At 43.9% G+C, this 23,555-nt stretch overlaps 1 protein-coding gene across 1 annotated transcript in view; it reads right to left on the bottom strand.

Annotated features, from left to right (window-relative positions):
- Positions 1 to 23,555, bottom strand: part of NCKAP5 (NCK associated protein 5) — a 408,903-nt gene that overhangs the window by 138,479 nt on the left and 246,869 nt on the right. The window contains exon 6 of the mRNA XM_026647423.1: positions 10,358 to 10,426. Within this exon, the coding sequence (XP_026503208.1) occupies positions 10,358 to 10,426 (69 nt within the window). The remainder of the gene's footprint in view (positions 1 to 10,357; positions 10,427 to 23,555) is intronic.

The raw sequence follows: 23,555 nt of genomic DNA on the forward strand, positions 1-23,555 counted from the left end.
GTTAAACAATACATGAGGCTGTCATTTGGAAGTACAACTCTGCCTTGCTGCCTTTACTGTTAGTGAATTTAAAAAAAAGAAAATAAATAAAATAGACTATTCAAGTGAACTGAGTCATGAGCAAAGATCTGAAGCTAATTCATTTCGGTAAATAATTCAATTCTCTAAAACCCAGAACTTTGATTTGATTCATATTCTCATAAAATTACCTAGTATCTATTTCCCCCCCCAAACTGGTCCCTAATTTAAGGCAGCCTGTGGAACAATGGTCACATAAAATAGCTCAATACATGATTTAACATAAGACAGACTAATACTGGAACTGTAATAACCCACAGGAGTAAATATGTTATATTTTTGAAATCCATGTGTTGCCCTACAGGCTTTTAGAATCTACATCTGACAGTGTTCCTTCTGGCATGTACTTTTAACGTCTGTTTGCTCTACCTGAAAATTGAACAAATCACATCTAATACATTATTCCTTTACTTCCTGACATAGGGTTACTTTACCAAGAAGGACTAAAGGGTTCTTTGCAATGTGTACAAAGCACTTGCAACAGCATTACCTATAAAATTATTCTTACAGCTTTATAGACTGTACAAAGAAGTGTAAATGGAATAATCTGCCAATTGAGGGGGGGGGGAGAACTTGCTGATGCACATTGGACAAATTTTTCTAACTTGGGTGCATGAAGATAGGTATCTAAAGGTTTGTCTACACAGGGACATCCAGGAAAATTAATCTGAATTATTTAAAGGTGTGAATTTGAAGTGGTTTAGTTAAATTACATGAAAAGCCTGTGTGAACATCTTCATTCAGAATCAAAGTGGCCTTAATTCAGTTTAGTTTAATTCATACTGATTTAAACTATATCAAATTAAGGCCACTTTAATTTTGAACAACAACATCCATATAGGGATTTAATGTAGTTCAACTAATCCACTTCAAATTCACACCTTTAAATAATTCAGATTAACTTTCCTGGATATCCCTGCATAGACAAGCCCTAAATGAATGCTGCTTGATTTTCACAGATGCTAATGACCAGAGCTCCCTGTGACGAACTGGGTCTGTTCTTACTGTGGTCTGTGAATGCTGACAGGGGAGTGTGGCTGGGATAGCCGGCATTGGGGGATGGGAGACTGACTGGAAATACCTGAGCCTGTAACATGAGAACCCAGGAGGGGGCTGGGACCAGGTGACACCTTTGCCCGGGAGACTGAACAAAGGCTGTGGGTGGGGTCGCTGAAGGCAGAGTCTGGGAAGCTGGCTGGTGAGGTGGCTGGAAGGCAGGGAGGGCTCTGACCCCAGGAGGTGGGCTGGGGTGCCCAAGGACCCCAAGATGGACCTAACTGTGGGGTATCCTGTTGTCTGTGCCTGCAAGGCCTGTCTTGGACTGTATTCCTGTCATCTAAATAAACCTTCTGCTTTACTGGCTGGCTGAGAGTCATGGTGAATCGCAGGACGCCGGGGGTGCAGGGCCCTGAGTCCCCCCAGACCCAGTTCGTCACATCTCCCCCCTTCGAGACCGAACTGAGCGGGGTCACTTCAGCCAGTGACCCGGGGAAGTTCGAACCTACCCCCGTTCCCATGGATGCCCCAGCATCCCTCCCATTCCTTGGTGAGAATTACACCAGGCCCCTCCAGTTTCACGTCCCCCCCTTAGGTCGGGGTGCTCGAGGGCATTCGCAGTTCGCAGGTGGGAAGGGTTATGCGGCCTGTGCCCTTTTCCCACCCCAATACCCCTGGGGTTCCAACTGGGCTGGGGTCTTCTCCCAGTGCTCCAGTCTGGAGGTCTGTGCTTCGGGCTCTCTTGGTTCAGAGCCCCCCTTTTAACCTTGGCCACCCTCCGGAAAGGCTCCTCTATCCTGGGTAAGGGTCCTAAAGCCGTTTTCCCCTTGTCCCGGGCCTTCCTCCCCCTCTGACAGGGGTCACAGGATCGGCAGTACTGCCGGACAGTAACAAAGACCCCAGGCCAGTAAAAGCTCCGTAGCAGCCTCTGCTGGGTACGCCAGGTTCCCTGGTGCCCTGAAAGGGGAATGTCATGGGCCCGGTACAGCAGCTGGCGGCGATACTTTTGGGGTACCACCAGCTGCCTCCTGATCCCCCCTGACTCCATCTTCCCTGGGGGAGCCCATTCTCGGTACAGGAACCCCTTCTCCCACAGGAACCTTTTTCGGCCACCTCTCCCCATGGTCTGTACCGCACCGAGGTCGGCCAGGTCCCTTATCTTCCGCAAGGAGGGATCTTTTTGCACCTCGGCCTGGAACTCAGCAGCTGGGACAGGGATGGCCACCTGCTCTCTCTCGCCGGCTGGGTCTGAAGCCGCAGCCTCCCTGAGCCGTGTCCCTGGGCGTTCCCTCCCCACCAGGTTAGGGTCCTGCGCCTCGGGCAAGGCACCCTCCCCAAGGTCAGGGCGCAGTGCTCCTCGCCGGCTCTGACTGTGGGTCACAACCAGTGCATTCTGGGGGTTGCTTGGCCAGTCCTCCAGGTCCCCCCCCATCAACACCTCAGTGGGCAAATACGGGTGTACCCCCACGTCCTTGGGGCCCTCCTTGGGCCCTCACTTCAGGCGTACCTTCGCCACAGGTACCTTGAATGGGGTCCCACCCACCCCCGTCAGAGTCAGGAAGGTATTGGGCACCATCCGATCTGAGGCCACCACCTCGGGCCGGACCAGTGTCACCTCTGCGCCCGTATCCCAGTATCCATCGACCTTCCTCCCATCCACCTCCAGGGGAACAAGGTACTCTCTCCGGAGGGACCGCCCCGCGCCCACCGTATAAACCAAAAACCCTGAGTCTGGAGCATTCAGCCCCCCAGAGGAGCTGGCCTGGAGCTCTCCTTCCTCCTTAGCAGGTGGTATTCTGCCAGCCCCCCTTCCCTGGGAGTGCCGCCTCTCGCCCGGCTGGGTCTCTACCCAGTCAACCCTCTGTGGGTCTGGTCTGCTCAGTCTGTCCCTGAGTCTGGGGCACTGGGCCCGTATGTGACCTCTCTGGCCACAGTGATAGCAGACCATGTCCCAGGTGTCCCCTCGAGCCGGTCGGTTGTCCCTGACCCTGGGCATTCCCCATGGGAGGGGATTCCCCACATTCCCCTTTTGGGAAGTACCCGGGTGACTCTCTCTCTGCATCGCAGCGGGCCTGCTCCTTTGGGACTCCTCCCTGCCAGCCCCTGACCGGCTCTTCACAAACTCATCGGCCAGCCGGCCTGCATGTCGCGGGTTCTCTGGTTTTTTATCCACCAACCACAGCCTCAGGTCGGATGGGCACCGCTCATACAGTTGCTCCAATACCAGCAGTTTAACCAGGTCCTCCTTTGTCTGGGCCCCATCAGCCCACTTGCTGGCGTATCCCTCCATGCGGACGGCTAGTTGCAGATATGAGATCTCAGGGGTTTTATCCTGACTCCGGAACCTTTCCCGGTACATCTCAGGAGTCAGCCCAAACTCACGTAGCAGGGCCTTTTTGAAGAGTTCATAGTCCCCTTTCTCCGCCTCGTCCAGTTGGCGGTACAATGCCACGGATTTGGGGTCCAGTAAGGGGGTGAGAACCCGGAGTCTGTCCGCAGGATCAACCTGGTGCAGCTCGCAGGCCGTCTCAAATGCATCCAGGAAGTCATCCATGTCCTCCCCCTCCTTACGTGGGGCCAGGATGCACTTATCAAAGCTCCGTGCAGTCCTGGGTCCCCCCTCACTCACCGCAGCCGGGGTCCCGCGGCCCTTCAGCCTCGCCAGTTCCAGTTCATGCTGACGCTGTCTTTCTTCATGCTGCCTCTGTCTCTCTTCATTCTGCCTCTGTCTCTCATTCTCCTCCCGTTCATGACGCCTCTGTTGTTCACGATCCTTCAGCTCTCTCAGTTTTAGCTCTATCTCCCATTCCAGCTCATTCCGCTCCACGGATGCCGCGCGTGGCCGGGAGGATCCCCTGCTGGCCGGCGAGCGCGGCCGGGAGGATCCCCTGCTGGCCGGGGGGGTCACTGCGCCCTCGGTATTTGCTGGGCTCCTCCCCACCCTTCCCCTAGGCATAGGAAGGAGGGGTCTCGGGAAGCCCTCAGCAGCCGGCTGACCACTCCCAGCTGGGACAGACACTGGGGCCTGCGCTGCATCTGCCAGGCTGCTTCCCTCAGAGACAGGGATCAGTTCATTCGCGCGATCTTGCTTCTCCAGCTGGGCAATGAGCTGTTCTTTGGTGAGCTTCCCAATGCGCACCCCCCTCTGCTTGCACAGCTCCACCAGGTCGCTCTTAAGCCGCTTGGCGTACATCTTCCTGCTGGCCAGTCACAGGCCTGTGTGCTCGCCGCTCCCCACAGTTTCCAGGGAGACCCCTAGTGTGCCAGCCCTTCTCGAGGTCACCACCTCTCTGCCAGGGTCGAGCTGCAGACTCCTCCGCCCCTGGGACCACTCGCTGCAATCCCCCGGGGGACCCTGTTACTGCAAAAGTCCTTCTCGCTGGTCACACACTCCCAGGGGTGATAACCGTCTCTCTCTGACTCCTCAGCACGCCTGGTCCCTGTCAATCCCCCTTCGTTTTACTTCTCCCCAGTCACTTACTGCAGGAAGCGCCGTCCACGGGGTGCAGTAGATCCCACCGCTGCCACCAGTTGTCACGGAGTATGGGGGGACTCAGGGCCCTGCACCCCTGGCATCCTGCGATTCACCATGACTCTCAGCCAGCCAGTAAAGCAGAAGGTTTATTTAGATGACAGGAATACAGTCCAAGACAGGCCTTGCAGGCACAGACAACAGGATACCCCACAGTTAGGTCCATCTTGGGGTCCTTGGGCACCCCAGCCCACCTCCTGGGGTCAGAGCCCTCCCTGCCTTCCAGCCACCTCACCAGCCAGCTTCCCAGACTCTGCCTTCAGCGACCCCACCCACAGCCTTTGTTCAGTCTCCCGGGCAAAGGTGTCACCTGGTCCCAGCCCCCTCCTGGGTTCTCATGTTACAGGCTCAGGTATTTCCAGTCAGTCTCCCATCCCCCAATGCCGGCTATCCCAGCCACACTCCCCTGTCAGCATTCACAGACCACAGTAAGAACAGACCCAGTTCGTCACACTCCCATTGACATCAGTAGTTTTAGGCACCCAAGTCTGAATATTATGTCTACTGTCCTGAGATTTTCAAATCCAGTCCCCTGACTGGCATGTCCAGAGAAAACTGAGAATTCAGACTGAGCAGGAAGCCTGTAGGATAGTATTCTGAAGTAACTGTGGTTCATTTAGGCTTCACGCAGAAGGGAGTCACCAAATGGAGTCATATCCAAAACCCCTCACCTTAAAGGTGGTCATCATTATGGGCAATTCATTCCTATGGTTAACATTCATGTTCCTGTTTGTGGGAAAGTGAAGTAATTGATAACTAAGACTACTTTACACCTATACCATGCCACTCACCTGAGGATGTCAAAAGGCTTTCTGACATTAAGCCACACAACACTCCTGTGAGGTAGGCATTGTCTGTGGTGTACTGAAAACTGTGTTAAAATTGCAAGCTGAACACTTTACATTGTAAGCGGTTTCCTGGTTCTGCTTGCAGGCTAGAGGACAAGGATCACATAGATGTTATTTTGGGGGCCCGGAGAAAAATCTGAAGGTGAGGCCCCTCACCACCCTTCTAAAAAATTATCATGGAGACAAAAGAGTTTAAGAAGAGGAGAAGGATTGGAGGAGGTCAGAGAGGGCTAGGCCTTTGGGGTCGTTGCCCTCCTTGTGCTGCCTGGGGGATTAGGGAGGGGATGGGGAAGCCAGAGAGGGCCCAGGTCTATGGAGTCACTGCCTTCCCTGCGGGGAAAGGGAAGCTCTTCCCCGCATGCAGCTGGAAGGCCATTCCTGGTCCTGCCTCTCCCTGAGTTCAGGCACGCTACTGGTGGGAGAATTTTCCCTGATTCTGCTTCTAACTCCAGGTTCTCAGCCTGGTGGGTCACCTCGGGCCCAGCACAATGATGCCAGCAGCAGCACTGGAATCTGAATCACTCCCCGCACTATTAATGGGGGTGGAGTGTGGGGTGCCAAACTTGAGTGGTGCTGGACCTCCTGCACCAGGCTGCAACACTTCTCACTCAAATCTGGCCTGGCTACTCTTAGCACATCTTGGTTTCTGCATGTGAAGTATTTTTTTTTTTTTTTTTTTTTACAGAACTGCATCTTATATATATGGCTTTGTGTAACATTTAGGATTTTCTAATTAATTAAACAGATGCTCTGAGAGATATTTTTCTTTATTTTTTTTTAAAAAGTAAAATGCATATTGAAGAAGCCTTTATATGTTGGGGGTGCTAATTGGAAATGTATTATAGTAATATTAAGATGAAATCATTTTAAGATTTCATCTACCACTGAAGCAGTCATTTGTACGTTTTCCTCTATATCAGTACAGTCAAGCTTGACAGAAATCTTAGCTGGCACAATAACGTGAATAAACATTATACTACTTCTTGCCAATAAACTGACAGTCAAATTCCTGAATAGGAAACTAGGATTAAGCATGTAACCTCAAACCCATAAGGTACAGGAAGATAATCCTGTTTCTTGCATTATGTTTTATAGAGACAGAGAGACAGGTTTACAGTATATTTTTGAATTTTAAATAAATGAGCTCTTTTTTGGATGTGTGTAGTATTGGACAGTTCAGTGCTATTTACTTCCAAATATTATTCCAGAAATGTTCATATGTCAACTTCTGATAAAATAATAGAGATGGGCAATTAATTTTAAAAATCTGTGAATATATTAATAGAGTTCATAAAGGATTTTGCTTCAGTCATGTTCATATCCCTTGTGTGTTTTCTATGAATATTTGAGTTTGATTGAGCTTTACTGATGAAAATGATTGGAGAACGTGAAATTTTAAGTCAGAGATACAGTATTCTCCCTTGAATAGTGACCGATGGGCATGGCATGAATGAGGAAGAAGGAAGTACAAGGAATGATGGAATGAAGGAGACAAAGAGGAGGAGGAAATGGGAGTGAGAGAGGCTGCACTCATAGGTGTTAAACGTGAGCTCAAGCAGTATTTGCTCCTCAAAGAAAGGAAATAAGAGGGAACTTTGATACCTTCACTTCTTTAGTTCTTGCATGGGGGCGGGGGGGCAGGGCCACTGACACTTCTGCAGAGGATTCTGTGTGCATAGTGGGGAAGCTTTGTTATTGCCACCCCATCATGGCTAGGCTGGGATGATGCTGGAACTTCTTGCCCAGGTCGGAGCCCCACCCACCACAATTTTTTTGCTGAGGTGGCATGTATGGCCAAGCACAGAGTCCACTGACAGGGTGGAAGGTTTACCCTCTGCTTGGGACAGACCCTGGCCTACCTGGACAGGGAGCAGTGGTTTGGGAAGGAGGCCCACAGGACAGTGGCAGATTCCCTTGACCAGTCCAGCCCTACAACCATCACTACCCCAACTAGGGGCAGGGCGACGTCACAGGAGCACAGGGCCTCAGGATTTATGAACTGCCCTGAATCCAGCTCTTGAGTGTGCAAGACATGAAGAGGATGAAATACACCCTTGATTCCTAGCATTCCCCTTAACCGACAGAGATCAGAACATGACATGACCATGCATAATAGGAATCATCTCTGGCTGATGCTGTGGCCATGTATGGCTTCCTCTGCAGTCTGACAAGGATGGGACGCCCAAGTTTTTTGTGGGGTCCAAAGATCATGATTCATGATCGATTTGATTGCTGGTAGGAAATTAAAAATAATTATTGTAATGGACTCTGAAACTCTCTTTCAGAGGGCTGATCTACTGCAACTCTGGGACTGATCAGAGCCTGCTGTTTTGAGGGACAACTGAGCCCCTTCCCCTCAGCCAACCAGGTCATTTTGGTGGCAGAAGTGAACATGTGAGACATCCTGGAAGGAAAGAGAATGAGGCAGCTGATCTCTGGTCCTAAGGATTGCAGAGGAAGCTCCTAGAATCTGGCCCAAACATGAAAAGGACCAGGGAAGGAGCTCTGTCCTGTGAGAAGTGGAGCTTGTGCTTTGGGCCTAGAGCCATAAAGAACAGAAGTTTTCCAACCAAAAAATGGACAATTTTTCATAATTTTTTAAAATGTTTTTATTTTTTGACCAGCTCTGCTGAAAATCCCTGGTTAGGAATAACTTTGTATCAGGGTATGCTTGCTCCAGAGGGGTCCAGGGGATCCAAGGCAATTGGAGCCACAGGGTCCCATCGGCATTAATGGATTATTTCTTAACTGTGTTTATGTCAGATCATTAATTCTGTTTATTGTTTCTTTACTGAATTCACTGAGATTATCTCAGAAGAGCAGAAGGAAAGGTCCCTGTTTATTTTGTGAACCCTTCCTGTGAATGCCATTCCTGCGTGAGCCCACTCAGTGTTAGATGCCCATGTGGCTGTCATAGCTGGAACTCACAGTGCTTGTCTCCAGGTTTGTGGTGAGGCTGTCATGGCTGCTGAAACCAATTTATGTGCATCATTGCTCACATAGGTCCAGGCCTAACTTGGCTGAGATAGGGCAGGTTACAATATCACTAGGAAGAGAGGGGTCAAAGGATTGGAGGTGGGGAAAGAGATGAGAAATAGAGTGGGTAACAGGTGAGGCGAAGAAGAAGAGAGGAGATTAGAAATAACAGAGGCATAGGAAAAAAGTAAGGGAACACAGAAAAGATGAGAGGCAAGACACAAGAAAACGTACCTTACTGGAAACAGCAGCCCTTGTCACTTACAGACAAGAAACACTGCCTCCAGGAGAGCGTTCACAGAGTGAGAAGGGACAGGTATGCCAGCGGGAGACCTGAATCACCTGACTTAAGCACTGAGAAAATAAAATCTGGAGCACAGTTTCAAAATGACTATTATTTGTATTGCAGTAGCACATAGGAGCCAGAATCATGGACTAGGACCCCTTTGTGCTAGGCACTGTACAAATACACACCAAAAAGAGGGCTCCTGCCCCAAAACGCTTACAGTCTAAATACACCTCTACCCCGATATAACGCAACCCGATATAACACGAATTCTGATATAACGCGGTAAAGCGGCGCTCCGGGCGGGTGGGGCTGCACACTCCGGCGGATCAAAGCAAGTTTGATATAACGTGGTTTCACCTATAACGCGGTAAGATTTTTTGGCTCCTGAGGACAGCGTTATATCGAGGTAGAGGTGTATATGGACCCCTTTTATTTTCTCAATGATGGGTAAATGTCTCACTTAACCCAGTGCTGAAATGACTTCTGTAGCCACATCATATCCAAGACAAGAAGATAATTAAACGTATTAAATTCTTATATTCTATCCTAATTAGGTTCTTACACCACCATAATATCTGAGCACCTTCCACCAGTGGATTAAGTGATGTGACTAGTATCTATCATATGTGATTTGTTCTCTCTCTCTCGTCCTTTCTCCAAGGGGAGAATTGTGTGTGTAGTGTAGTGGTTTGCTTTTTTAAATGCACAGGCTGCTATGTATTGCTATGATGCAAGGTCTAAAGGCTGCTGTCTATCTGAGTTACAGACAATCACAGATCTGGTTAAAGCCAAACTAGACAGAGCATGTGATGGTGGGAGCAGACAGCCACAAAATCCATTAAAACCTTTTGGTGGACCATATTTTATTTGTTTGTTTGTTTGTGTTTGTTTTAAAGAGGCTACATATCCTTCTATAGGGCAACAACCAGTAACACCAGCCGCAATAGCCTGAGCATGCTTTGCTTCCAAGTAAAAAAACCCCAGCGCAGCTAGCCAGTGCCATCCACTACAGGAGCAACAGAGCAGCAGTGGCAGCAGCAGCAGCAGCCGCCTGCCTTCTAAGGCCAGCAGCAGGGCACAGCACTGCAGTGAGATCAGGAATTAATGTAGTGGGCAAAATAAAACGCTCTGACAGGCCAGTTACCCATCGCTCCCCACCGCGCAGTGGTCTCCAGCCCTTCTCCCCTTCCCCACCCCACCCCGAGATGGGGGCCCTGTGCAAGGGCACAGAGTGCACATTGGTTAAGCTGGGCCTGGTGCTAAGCAGGCTTTCAGGCTAAATGGAAGGAGCAGTTAAGTCCCTTTATGTAATGAAATAGCTGAAAACAACAGAAGCCATCACCCAAGGCAATGGGCTGCATGGCGAGGCCTGAGCAGATGCTAAACTACCCATGTGAGCTGAGGGCTCCCTGATTGTAAACAAAGCACTAAAGGATTGTTTGGCAAGCTGTGTGTGTTAGAGGAGAGAAAGTTAGCAGACAGTGAGAGACACAGTCATGAGGGTGGCCCTGAGAGCAGAACAACAGAGCTTCTAGGGCTGGGAACCTACTGGAAAGGCAGGCTTGGGGAAACTGCCTGTTTGTTGTTCATTACAGTCAGAGAAACTCAGTCATAAAATCTTTCTTAAATCTACATTACCTCATCGAGGCACTTTTCATACTGTTCTCTTTGATTTTCATTTTCCAGAGCCAATGCTGAATTCTCTGCCTGCAGTAAGATGCAAAAATATAATACAAATGAACCATTGGGTATTTTGTGCTACATGACAACTTATTCAATTAATTTACTGCACATTCCTCCTCAGGATCCAAAATAATCTCTTAAAAATACACAAAACATATTTGCTTTAAGTTACTGTTATAAATAAAACTGAAATGTCATTAGTTTTATGAAGTTATCCAAAAAATACATTACAATGTAGAGAAATACAAGTACTGACATTTTAAGTATATCTGTAACCTAGTCTTGTCAGATGCAAAGATAGTCTTTAGTAAAACACTGCAAATGATAGTTTGCACGTCAATTTTTTTTTCTGGTACTTACATTGAAACTGACACCCAACCTGCATGGAGAAAGTATTTGGTGGAAACGGAATCTACCCCAAGCTAAAAGCCACAATAAGCCATTCCAGGGCACTGGAATTGAGTAACTGCGGATATAGTGGCCACACAATAATTGATGGGTAAATTACATCTCTAATCATAAAAAGTAATTTTCTTAATCCACCACATTAAAAACACATGCCAAAGTCTATCATTTCAAGAGTGAAAAGGAATTATATTTTATAACATCTAAATAAAATCTTAAAGTCAAACAGTAAATTTCATTCTAACAAATGTCAGTTGAAAAATTAAAAGTTTCCTGTATACTAATGGCTTTAATCTGTCCTTAATTATCCACTGTTCTGAGATTTTTGCATAATGCACATGAAAAAAAATAGCACAAGCTAGTATTAAAATTTAAATTGCGTTAAATCACTGTATTCTTCTATATAATTTTGCCTTCGCCGTGGGAAGCTCCTGTGTCGCAGAAATTCCCCAAAATATAACAGAAACATATACATCGGTTTCAAATAAGAGCAAGTTTTAACTATATTCCTCTCAAAGACTGAAAAATAAAACAAAATATAAAAATGTGCAAATTAAAGCTGGCCTTGGGAATCTATATGTTGTCCCTGCTCCCCACTCATACCCTTCACATCACGCAACCATAACATCACAATCAATACATTCAGATAATTACAACCATTAAAAAGTTTACATTACTCACCTCCCTTTGACTACACTGACAATCCATAAAAGTTTAATAAATGAGGTTTCAAAAAATAATTGTGGTTAAGAGACAATGGTCACATGTATGGTTAATGTTTGCAATTCCAGACCGAAAAGTTTATTGATGTAATCAAACACATCCCAAAGGGAAGATTTTGCGTGGAGAGAGCAACAGTTATCTCTTTATAGTAAAAAAAAAAAAAAAAAAAAAAGAATAAAGAAACCTGAGCAACACTGCAATTAGTTAATTCACCGACCTTTATTTCAAATTCAAGTTTAACCTAAAAATAATGTGTTGGGAGGAGAAAGGGAAATGCCCATAATTAGCCAGTATTTAAGAAGCATAGAGAAAAGCCAAGGGGTGAGAAAAGAGAGCAACATATGGAGATTACTTACATTTCTAAACAAACAGTTTTATAAAGTCAGCAATACACTCCAGAGACAGCTATCAGCAAATGTTATGAATTTCTCTGCATCATATCTGCACCATACAGCACACCCATAGATTCAACATTTGGTTACCAGGGAGTCTCTAAGTGTCCCAGCAAAATGCAGCAAAAGGTAAAGGTGCAGAAATTCAAAGCAGAAGCAAAGATGGAAGCAGAAGTCAGAATAACAAAAGCAGCAGTAAGAGTTTGGGAGCTGAATGCTCAAATATCCAAGAGGACATCATACATGCATACCAGAGCTAAAACAGAAGTAGGAACACACAAACTATCTGAAACCCAAGGAAAGTGCCAGTCCACTCAGGAAACAGACACTTGTTATCCATTTGGAAAAGTGTTCCATGTTCCTTGTGATTGCTTATTTAAAGATGCACATTGCAGAAACTGTACTAAAAAAGGTCATATCCAAACAGTATGTTATGCTATAAGAAATAAAGAAGAGACCAAATTGGGATATAGAAAAAGAAATATCAATGTACACTCTGTAGACAGAAGCAGTGGTGACACAGACTGACAGAGTGGAGTAGCCAGTTGTGGATATAGTGTGAGAAAAAATCACAAGTCAGTGATCGGGTTGACACCCTGGGTGATGGGAAAAATGTCTCATGTTCGAAATATATGAAAACTTTAAAAATAACTAACTGAGGGAGACACTGATGTTACTAAAACATATATGGGAGAAAAGATAGTACCAACTGGAGTAAAGCAAGTGAATGTGGAGTATAACAATAAGCAACGTTTATTAGACTCCCATATCATTGAGAAGGGGGGGCCCTGTGGGGCCATGAATGGTTAAGAACATAAGAACGGCCATACTGGGTCAGACCAAAGGTCCATCAAGCCCAGTATAACTGTCCTCTGACAGTGGCCAATGGCAGGTGCCCCAAAGGGAATGAACAGACAGGTAATCATCAAGTGATCCATGCACTGTCACCCAATCCCAGCTTCTGGCAAACAGAGGCTAGGGACGCCATTCCTGCACATCCTGGTTAATAGCAATTATGGATTGTCAGTGTAGTCAAAGGGAGGTGAGTAATATAAACTTTTTAATGGTTGTAATTATCTGAATGTACTGATTGTGATGTTATGGTTGCGTGATGTGAAGGGTATGAGTGGGGAGCAGGGACAACATATAGATTCCCAAGGCCAGCTTTAATTTGCACATTTTTATATTTTGTTTTATTTTTCAGTCTTTGAGAGGAATATAGTTATGGCTATTAACCAGATTCATGGACCTATCTTCCATGAATCTATCTAGCTCCCTTTTGAACCCCGTTATAGTATTGGCCTTCGTAACACCCTCTGGCAAGGAGTTCCAGAGGTTGACAGTGCGTTGCGTGAAAAAATACTTTCTTATGTTTGTTTTAAACCTGCTACCTATTAATTTCATTTGGTGGCCCCTTGTTCTTGTATTATGAAAGGGAGTAAATAACACTTCCTTATTTACTTTCTCTATACCACTCATGATTTTATAGACCTCTATCATATCCCCCCTTAGTTGCCTCTTTTCCAAGCTGAAAAGTCCCAGTCTTAATAATCTCTCCTTATACAGAAGCTGTTCTATACCCCTAATCATTTTTGTTGCCCTTTTCCAATTCCAATATATCTTTTTTGAGATGGGGCGACCACATCTGCATGCAGTATTCACGGTGTGGGCATACCATGGATTTATATAGAGGCAATATGATATTTTCTGTCTTCTTATCTATCCCTTACTTGATAATTCCCAACATTCTGTTCACTTTTTTGACTGTCGCTGCACATTGAGTGGATGATTTCAGAGAACTATCCACAATGACACCAAGATCTCTTTCCTGAGTGGCATCAGCTAATTTAGACCCCATCATTGTATATGTATTGTTAGGATTATGTTTTCCAGTGTGCATTACTTTGCATTTATCAACATTAAATTTCATCTGCCATTTTGTTGCCCAGTCACCCAGTTTTGAGAGATCCTTTTGTAGCTCTTCACAGTCTGCCTGGGACTTACCTATCTTAAGTAGTTTTGTATCATCTGCAAATTTTGCCACCTCACTGTTTACCCCTTTTTCCAGATCATTTATGAATATGTTCTTCTGGATTGGAAATCTATAAAGATCTATAAAGTCACTTTCAGTATACCCCACTAAAACAGCTGGAAGGGATACTATGTCAGGCATTGGGAATAATCTAGGAGAGCACAGGAACACTAAAACACATGAAGGCTAAAATAATCCTAGCCAAGAAGGCACAACCCAAGTTTCACAAAACCCAACCTGTACCTTACAGTATTCGCTCAAAGGTAAATGCTGAATTGGAACGTCTGGAAAGAGAGGGCATACTTTCAAAAGTGGCCTGGAGCAAGTGGGGAATTCCTATCATTCCAATTGTAAAAAAATGTGGTGCAGTAAGTGTTTGTGGATATTTTAAGGTCACCATAAACCCTGTACTGAAAATACCTACACATGGAAGTTCAGGAAAAGTCTAAGGCAAACCTCACAATCAACACACAAAAGGCTCTCTACCAGTACAGCAGGCTAATGTGTAGTATTGCTTCAGCTCCTGCTAAATGGCAATGGACCAAGTTTTGCAAGGTATTCCGAGAACACAGTGGTATCTGGATGACATGACTGTGACCAGTAGAAGTGACGAGGAAGATCTGGAATCCCTGATGAGGATATTAAAGTGTCTAAAAGAATATGGGTTACAAGCCAATTGCATAAAATGTGAACTTTTCAAGGACTCAGTAGCTTATTGTGTGCACGTTACTGATGCACAAGGCCTACATAAATCTCAGAAGAAGATTAAAGCAGTGCTGGAAGCTCCGCTGCCACAGAATGTGTCATAACTTAGATCATTTCTAGGATTTATTAACTACTATAGCCGATTTACACCACACCTAGCAACTGCATTGCATCTGCTCAACTGTTTGCTGCAGACTGGTCAAAAGTGTGTATAGTCATGTGAGTGTCAAAAAGCTTTCCTGGCAGCAAAACAATTGGTCATATCAGACAGTGCGCTAATGCACTTTAACACTGGTGCCCCAACCTGAAGCAATAACATTATACCAGAAAACAGCTGCATTGAACCATCAGCATCATCTGAGGGAACATCCAATTCAGACATTACTGTGGACACACCACTTCCTCAGGGAAATGTTCAAAATGTTGGCAGATGCTAACCACAGAGAAAATACAAACCACCTAAAAGATCTGACTTGGTTGTTCCCGCACAAATACTTCTGAAGGTTTTGGGCCTATTTGATTTCAGGGAGAGGATAGATGTGATATATTTGAATGTATTGAGCAGTGTTGAATCTGTTTATGTGAATTTGCAATTATAGTTTTATTTTTGAGTCAGTACTCACCAACGTGAATAGGTATTGTACAATCTAGCCCTAAAATAGTAATCTTGAAAAAAAATATATGAAACAGATTGCTCCCATGTCCAGATGCCTAAAAGATCTGCTAACAATATATGGTCATATAGTAAACATACAACTACAAAATATCAAAACTGAGCCCTACTTTCTTTCAGTCTGTCTTATTTTGACTGCTGTGATGTAGTAATAAAATGGAAGCTGAATCTAAAACTGCTTGTGTTTTATTGCCTAATATATGACTTCAGCAAGCTATTCCTCAATGAATACACTGCCAAAATTAGGAAATCTGAGCGTGACAGCATTAATAATAAATAGTACATTTTTCCTCTTTGCCTGCCACAGTGGAAATATCTGTATAATACAAACTTTTTCACACCAGTGGCTTTGAATGTGTACAAAAAGGATGTAATCCAGTCTATGCTAGCTTGCATCTTGATTGCTGAGCAAATCATGCCCATTTATTTGGTATTTTTGTAATGAGGACTGAGCAAGGAAGGGGACACTTCACAGACTTCATTTAAGACCCCGGTGCCAATCCCTGTAAGGTTGACAGATCTATACTTTATACAATATGTCACCCCATTGTGACGGGTTGGATCACAGAAACCCCCTTGGGAGCTGCCACCCGATGTGCCAAGACTACTTCTACCCCTGCCTTCCTTGCCAGCTCAGGACTCCAGCACCCTGTCTTGCTGAGCCAGACAGGCCTGTCTGCTCCAACACAGACCCAGAGTCTGAATTACTTGCCCCAAAGCTGCAGGTTTATCTGAAAGCAGCTAACAGAAGTGTGCTTGTCTCTAACACTCAGATGCCCAACTCCCAATGGGGTCTAAACCCAAATAAATCCGTTTTACCCTGTATTAAGCTTATACAGGGTAAACTCATAAATTGTTCGCCCTCTATAACACTGACAGAGAGATATGCACAGTTGTTTGCTCCCCCAGGTATTAACACATACTCTGAGTTAATTAATAAGTAAAAGTGATTTTATTAAATACAGAAAGTAGGATTTAAGTGGTTCCAAGTAGTAACAGACACCAAGCAAAATAAAATAAAATGCGCAAATCTATGTCTAATCAAACTGAATACAGATAATCTCACCCTCAGAGATGCTTCAGTAAATTTTTTCCTCAGACTGGACACCTTCCAGGCCTGGGCACAATTCTTTCCCCTGGTACAGCTCTTGTTCCAGCTCAGGTGGTAGCTAGGGGATTCTTCATGATGACTCCTCTCCTCCCTTTGTTCTGTTCCACCCCTTTATATATCTTTTGCATAAGGCGGGAATCCTTTGTCCCTCTGGGTTTCCACCCCCCCTTATTGGAAAAGCACCAGGTTAAAGATGGATTCCAGTTCATGTGACATGATCACATGCCACTGTAAGACCCCAAGCCTTCATTCCTCCCAGTCTGACTCACAGGAAGGCTTGCTTGCAAACAGAGCCATCCAGTCAATTGTCCTGGTTGACGGGACCTATTAAGATTCCAACCTACCATTAATGGCACACACTTTGCATAATTACAATAGGCCTTCAGAGTTATATTTCATATTTCTAGTTTCAGATACAAGAGTGATACCTTTATACAAATAGGATGACCACACTCAGTAGACAATAAGCTTTGTAATGATACCTTACAAGAGACCTTTTGCACAAAGCATATTCCAGTTACATTATATTCACTCATTATCAAATTTTTATAAAATCATATAGATGAAGCATATTCCAATTACATTATATTCACCCATTAGCATATTTTTATAAAATCATATAGATTGCAACGTCACACCCATATTGCAACAGAACACTTACAGTAAACCACAATCGCCTCCATAATATTTACATATATATAACTTGGGAATAGAGTTTGTAGTCTTAAAAAAAACCTTTCTTTAAAACCAATGTGCTTTTTCTCTTTGGAAGAACAGAATGGTAAAGAATTGTGGAAGCCTTTTTACCTCATGGTGTTCTCTGTTGGGAATCCTAATGATTCTTGTTTCCTCTACCCCCAAAGAATTCAGATTCCAGACATCTTCTGATTGGGAAAGGCTTGTGGGATTTGCATGGAGTTAAAAAGCAACACTCCTTATAATTATTTGAAAAGGTGGCTGTTAAGCAAAAGAAGTACACTGAGAAACTCTGTATATTGTGCCTCTATTACACATTTTTTGTGGGGGGTGGGAAGTGGGAGGACAGTATACCCCAAGCTATATCTACCAAGCTAAGTTGCTATAGCAAGCTGATGACCTCTATAGAATGAAAACTAAGTCATGTTTACTAACCCTCAGAGGCATAATAGAGAAATAGAAGTTCTACACTTGACATAACCTAGGAGATGAGTCCATAAATCAAAAGGAAGAAAGCTGGAAGATTACTGATGACGATACTTTCTTAAGTATCAATTGTCTGGTTTCTGCAGTCATTCTGGTTTTAGATACAGTTGTACTTTTATTCTAATGGATCCGTGCACATCTTTTTTCTTCAGTGTTTTCTTACGTCCCATTACACAAACGGAACATAAAAAACTAAACAAAACAACCTAAAAACCAAAGCAGTCTAAGCATGGTAAACAGTCCCAGGGACCAGGGATATGTATGGTCTGTCACTAGTGTTTCAGCAGCTCAGATTGTGGGTAAGCATTTCTCTGCTAGGGTCTCAGCCCTCATCACATAGTATCATTCAGTCAGCTGAAGACATGTTGCAACAGAAAGCTTGCCATTAGATGAGTCATTACATACTGCTTTGCATGCTATTAAGGCACTATAAGATCCTGCTGATGCCAAGATAGAGGCTTATGTGCTTCATATCTTCAAATTAGAATAAAAGGTTTCTACTGTAGAAGAGACTCTCCAAACAGTTAGTGGGAAATATAAGGTTTTAAATCAGCAACTGGATAATGGTAAGCAGCTTTCAGCTGCCTTAATTAGAGACAACTTTGTTCTAAACCATATGACTGAATTTATGGAAAATCAATTAGAAAGTGAAAACTTAAGATTACTTTGTATAAAATAGGGGTTTTCTGGCATTGACGCCATCGCCAAGATACAGTCATTACTAGAGACTTATTTGTTTCTTAATTTGATCCACTTTTCAGGGTGGAAAAGGCAGATTATATCTCCAGCAAAGCTATAAATATTTTCAGGACATGTCAGAGCTGGAATAACAATATTTCCCATCCCCACCCCGGCAAGGGTCTTATGAAACATAATGAATTAGTTCATGATACGTACTTTGAGATCTGCAGAAGAAAAGTGTGACACAGTATACCGATTGGAGAAAATCTTTAACACTTTTATAAATACGATGGAAGAAAAAACCCCCACTGAATTTCCCCCCAAAAGACTGATTTTCTTTCAAGAACCAATTATTGCAGAGTCAAGATATGAAACAAAGGGATATGGAGGGCAGGATAGCAGACATGTATTTGGCACTGAGGGGAAAGGAAATGAGGGTTTAAAGGTCGTATGTCGAGTTAGCAACTCAAAATTTTTTGAAGGTATCATTGATAAAGGTCAAGGGGAACAGAGTTATGACAGTGAACTTTAAAAACACTGACAGAATGCTAGAACACTGGTTACTCTGTGCATTTCCTTGTTATTCATACTAAACCAGTAGTCCCTTTATAGAAAGGTTTATTGATTTACACAGACACTCATTTGTCATACCCTGTATAGTACATTAAGAGCTGCCCAAGTACTTCAAATGAACTCAGCAATTTTTTTCATGTTTTTAATCTATGATTTCATACATTTTGTGCTCAGAGCTGTATAGATTCCACCATTTATAGCTATCCAGAAAGGGCTGGTTTGAACATAGGAAGAAGTTTGTAGACTGTGTAGATGGAGGTAATGGTTCCTGGATCCCTTATGTCCTTTGGGATTTTTTCTAAGCTACTGCTCTAGAAGGAGCCAGCCATCTCCATGCTTTTGATCCTGGTGAGACAACGTACCTTTTGAAAGTAAAGTAATTACATAAAAGTTTTACTGGCATAGTTATGTTGGTTAAGGGTGTGATATTTGTAATGATAAAACTATTCTAGTAAAAGCCCTAATGTAGATGTAGTTACACCACTATAAAACTGTTTCTACTGGTATAACTTTTTCTGGTTCCATGTTTCCTTTTATATTGATATAACTGCTTCAGTAGTAGGAGTTATACTGCACACTCTGCATCTCCAGAGTGTCATTCAACCAATACAATTCTTTCTCTTCCTTCAGTCCCAGCCTCATTCACCACGCAGCTTCCAACTTCTGCAACAAATGAGGCAGGGGTCCTACATTCAGCATCTTCATTCACAACACAGCCTTGATTCATTACATAAGCACTGTTCATCCTATGATTTGAATGAGGCAGGAATCCGGCAGAAACAACAGTATGCGTCCATGTAATTAAATACTACTATAATACATATGCACAAGGAGATCAAACTGAAGTTGCAAAGACAATATGAACACTGGTATTTCCTTACTTTTGAGTGCTTGACTGTGCAAACTTAACGTTCTTTTACTGTCTCTTACCCTTCCCCCCACAATCCGTCTTGGCTCAGCTCTACATCAATTGGCTCCCCACTGCCTGCCTCTGCCCCCCATCAGCTCCATACCGCAACCTCTCTCTGCCTATATTAATCCCCCCCTCCCATGGGCTGATTTCCCCCCTCCTGCCCCCCGGCTCTATCATCCCCCTCTGCATTCAAGTCAGGCTACTTCCTCCTTCCCTGCCACACTGTCTGGGTGCCAGCAACAGGAACATTGAGATGACAGCAGAGACAGTCTCCTGCACTTCATTTGCTTGGTGTCACAATGGCCCTTGGGAAAGTTCTGCTCTGCCCTTACATCTCTGGGTGTGACAGTCTGTACCCCTGTATTCATCCCTTACCCCTAGTATAATAATCTTTGTACAAGTATGCCTTGTGAGGTATCATTTGAAAACTTATAACTTGCTGGTCAATGTTGTCCTGATAAAACACGTGTGGCAACATTGTGTAACGTAAAGTTATAAGATTCCATTGTATGGTGTTACTAAGACATATTCCAAGTCTGGGGAGAGGCCAGACTAGTTCCTCAGAGATGAAAGACTAGCTGACATATCAGCCTAGTGTCAACAGGACAAACGGGCCATCACTTGCTTAAGTGGCTAGTCATTGGCAGGAAAAGGGACATGGGCGAAAAAACCTACATCTTAAAAAGAAACAGCTTGGGGTTCCCATCCACACAGACTTTTTGTCTCCCGAACCTCAGCTGGAAATGCTTCTCAAAGAAGGGAAAGAACTGTAATAGGGGAGGTTAGATGCCCCAAATCATTCCTCCCTTTCTCTCTACCTATGTCATCCACAACACCCGAAGAACAAAGGAAGCAGCATTCAACTGGACAAGGGATCCTGACTGAAAGAAGTTCAGCCAGTAGGACTGCTGAACCGTGGTAAAAGAGACCTTGCTTTGAATTCACTCTAGGTTGCATTTTACTTCTATTTTTCTTATAACCAATTCTGACTTTTATGTCTCATTACTTATAGTCACTTAATATCTAGCTCTTTGTAGTTATTAAACTTGTTCTATTGTTTTATCTAAACCAGTATGTTGACATTGAAGTGTTTAGGAAACTCCATTTGGGATAACAGGACATGTGCATATCATTTTCTATTAATAAAATGACAGACTTTATATGAGCTTGTATTGTCCAGGAGAGGGCTGGGCAGTACAAGACATACATTTCTGGGGAAACTCTGAGACTGGGAGTTTTTTTGGTGTTGCTCTGTAGTGTAACTCAAGAGTGGCTGGCTACAGCACTCATACAATATAACTATGAATACAGTAATATAATACTACGTGCTGGAAGCTGTGTGTGAGCAGACCAGGAATGGTATCTCTCACCATGAAGCAGTTTAAAAGGCACCTCAGGTTAGAGACGTGAGGGGACACAGCTGTTCATCAGTCCAGATTTTACCTTGGGTATGTCACACTGCGACACAGCATGTTCAGTCACAATGTGTAGATGGCACATCTACACTCCAGTCACATACAGGAGCTGTGAGGGAATGGAGCATGCTCAGTACAAACAATCTTCAGAGAATTTAGCTGCTGAACTCTAACAAGAGATTTTACTGTGTGAATACATGACTTTTCAATGGCTCATAACTTGGCCAAATTTGTTTTTGCCCACATGCAAACAGCAAAATGTGCATCCTTCCTTCCATATTTCAAGTCCCTGTTCCAAAGCATGGAGGTACTAGAACTTCTGAGCTAAACTGTCTAAAATTTGGTGAAATTATAAACAATTGAAAATAGGATTTTATAATGGGAAGAGGCAGGTATAGCCTTAATTGTAAGTATTGCTACCAGCTCAGCCTATAATCAAAGAACTTATTAGACCTTAGTATGTGTGGGATTCTCTCTATTATCCTCACATTTTCTGAACTTCCACACTAATAGTCAGCATTACTAGTTTTTAAATCTTACAAAATACAATGATATAAAATAAAGCGGTGCTAGAATAAGCAACCAACAGTTTTCACGTAAGTTCTCTGAAAACATCCACTCAATGTGCAGCGTCAGTCAAAAAAGCGAGCAGAATGTTGGGAATCATCAAGAAAGGGATAGATAAGAAGACAGAAACTATCATATTGCCTCTATATAAATCCATGGTACGCCCACACCTTGAATACTGCATGCAGATGTGGAATCTCAAAAAAGATGTACTGGAACTGAAAATGGTTCAGAAAAGGGCAACAAAAATGGTTAGGGGTATAGAACAGCTTCTGTATAAGGAGAGATTAATAAGACTGGGACTTTTCAGCTTGGAAAAGAGGTGACTAAGGGGGGGTATGATAGAGGTCTATAAAATCATGAGTGGTATAGAGAAAGTAAATAAGGAAGTGTTATTTATTCCTCATAATACGAGAACAAGGGCCACCAAATGAAATTAATAGGTAGCAGGTTTAAAACAAACATAAGAAAGTATTTTTTCATGCAATACTGGGCTAGATGGACCTTTGGTCTGACCCAGTATGGCCATTCTTATGTTCTAAGTTCTTTCTAAGATGCGTGGCTGCCCAGCAGTCTATCAAGTGCCATGCACTTCAGGTGCCCCTCCCCCTACTGCTGCACGGCTCCTGCCCTCCGCCTTGGAGACCCTGGCCAGCAGCTCCCGGGAGCCTCCTTCTTGCTGTTCAGAGTGGGGGGAGAGGGCTCTGATATCAGGGTGTCCACCTCCCCACACCCATGTACCCCATCTCCACAGGGGGGGACGGACACGACAGAGCTCAGGAATGGGACATGGGATGGAGCTTGCTGGCGGCTGCTACTGTGTCTGAACAAACAGGCTTCAAACTGGTGAGTGCCAATCTACTTAAAGAGGCAGCATACTTAAAGGGGCAGCACGTGTCTCTCTCTCTGTCTCTCTCTCTCTCACACACACACACACACACACACACACAACGTATCTCTGTCTCACACACACACACTTTCATACTCACCTCCCAACACATACTTTTAATTGTTGTTGTTGTTTCTTCTCGATACTTCCTGCAATGCACATATATTCTCTGTAATTTTATTCTTTCAAAGTGCTATTATTTTAGTTTTTTGACTGGTCTACACATTTTATAATTTTTATTTCTCTCTTATGCTTAAATTTAATTCTTTTAGTGAGTTCTAAAATGCCTAACCTGTCCTGGCTGGAGTAATTATCCCTACGGTAACTTTTAAAAATATTTACTATAGCTAGGTTTTTTGTTTCTTCTGGTGCCGCCCATCTGCACATACCTCGATATTGGTGCACATAACAAAATTCATTCCGCACATGGATGAAAAAAACTAGAGGGAACGTTGGTTTTCACATATACTTTTTCGCTCATAGGTTGAGTGCTACTCTACAAGGCAAACTGGGGCTCTCCTCTCTTTCCTTGTCAACGACAGCAATACGACAGTGTTACAGCTCTGTTTTTGATGTGTGCTAAAAGTCAGGAAATAAAACTGGCTTAATAAAAGAAAGTTAACCGCTTCCCACAGCATCCAGCTACCGTATCTTAGAGCAGAGTGGACAAGTAGCATGCAGCTGCATGTGATGTGATATGCAAACTAATAAACAAGCTAAATTGCATATGTGTACATTATTTGTATATAAACCTAAACTTTAGCTTTCAAAAATTGTGTGGATTTAGTGCTGGAGAAAGACTGGAGTAAGGAAGTTACCCATTTATCCACAATCCAGCAAGAGAACAGGGGAAGTTGTTACCCTCATGCATTGCCCTGCTAATATGCCTCCA

The sequence above is a fragment of the Terrapene carolina genome, unplaced genomic scaffold, assembly GCF_002925995.2.
Source record: "Terrapene carolina triunguis isolate 2854851 unplaced genomic scaffold, T_m_triunguis-2.0 Scaffold62, whole genome shotgun sequence".
Taxonomy (NCBI): Eukaryota; Metazoa; Chordata; order Testudines; family Emydidae; genus Terrapene; species Terrapene triunguis.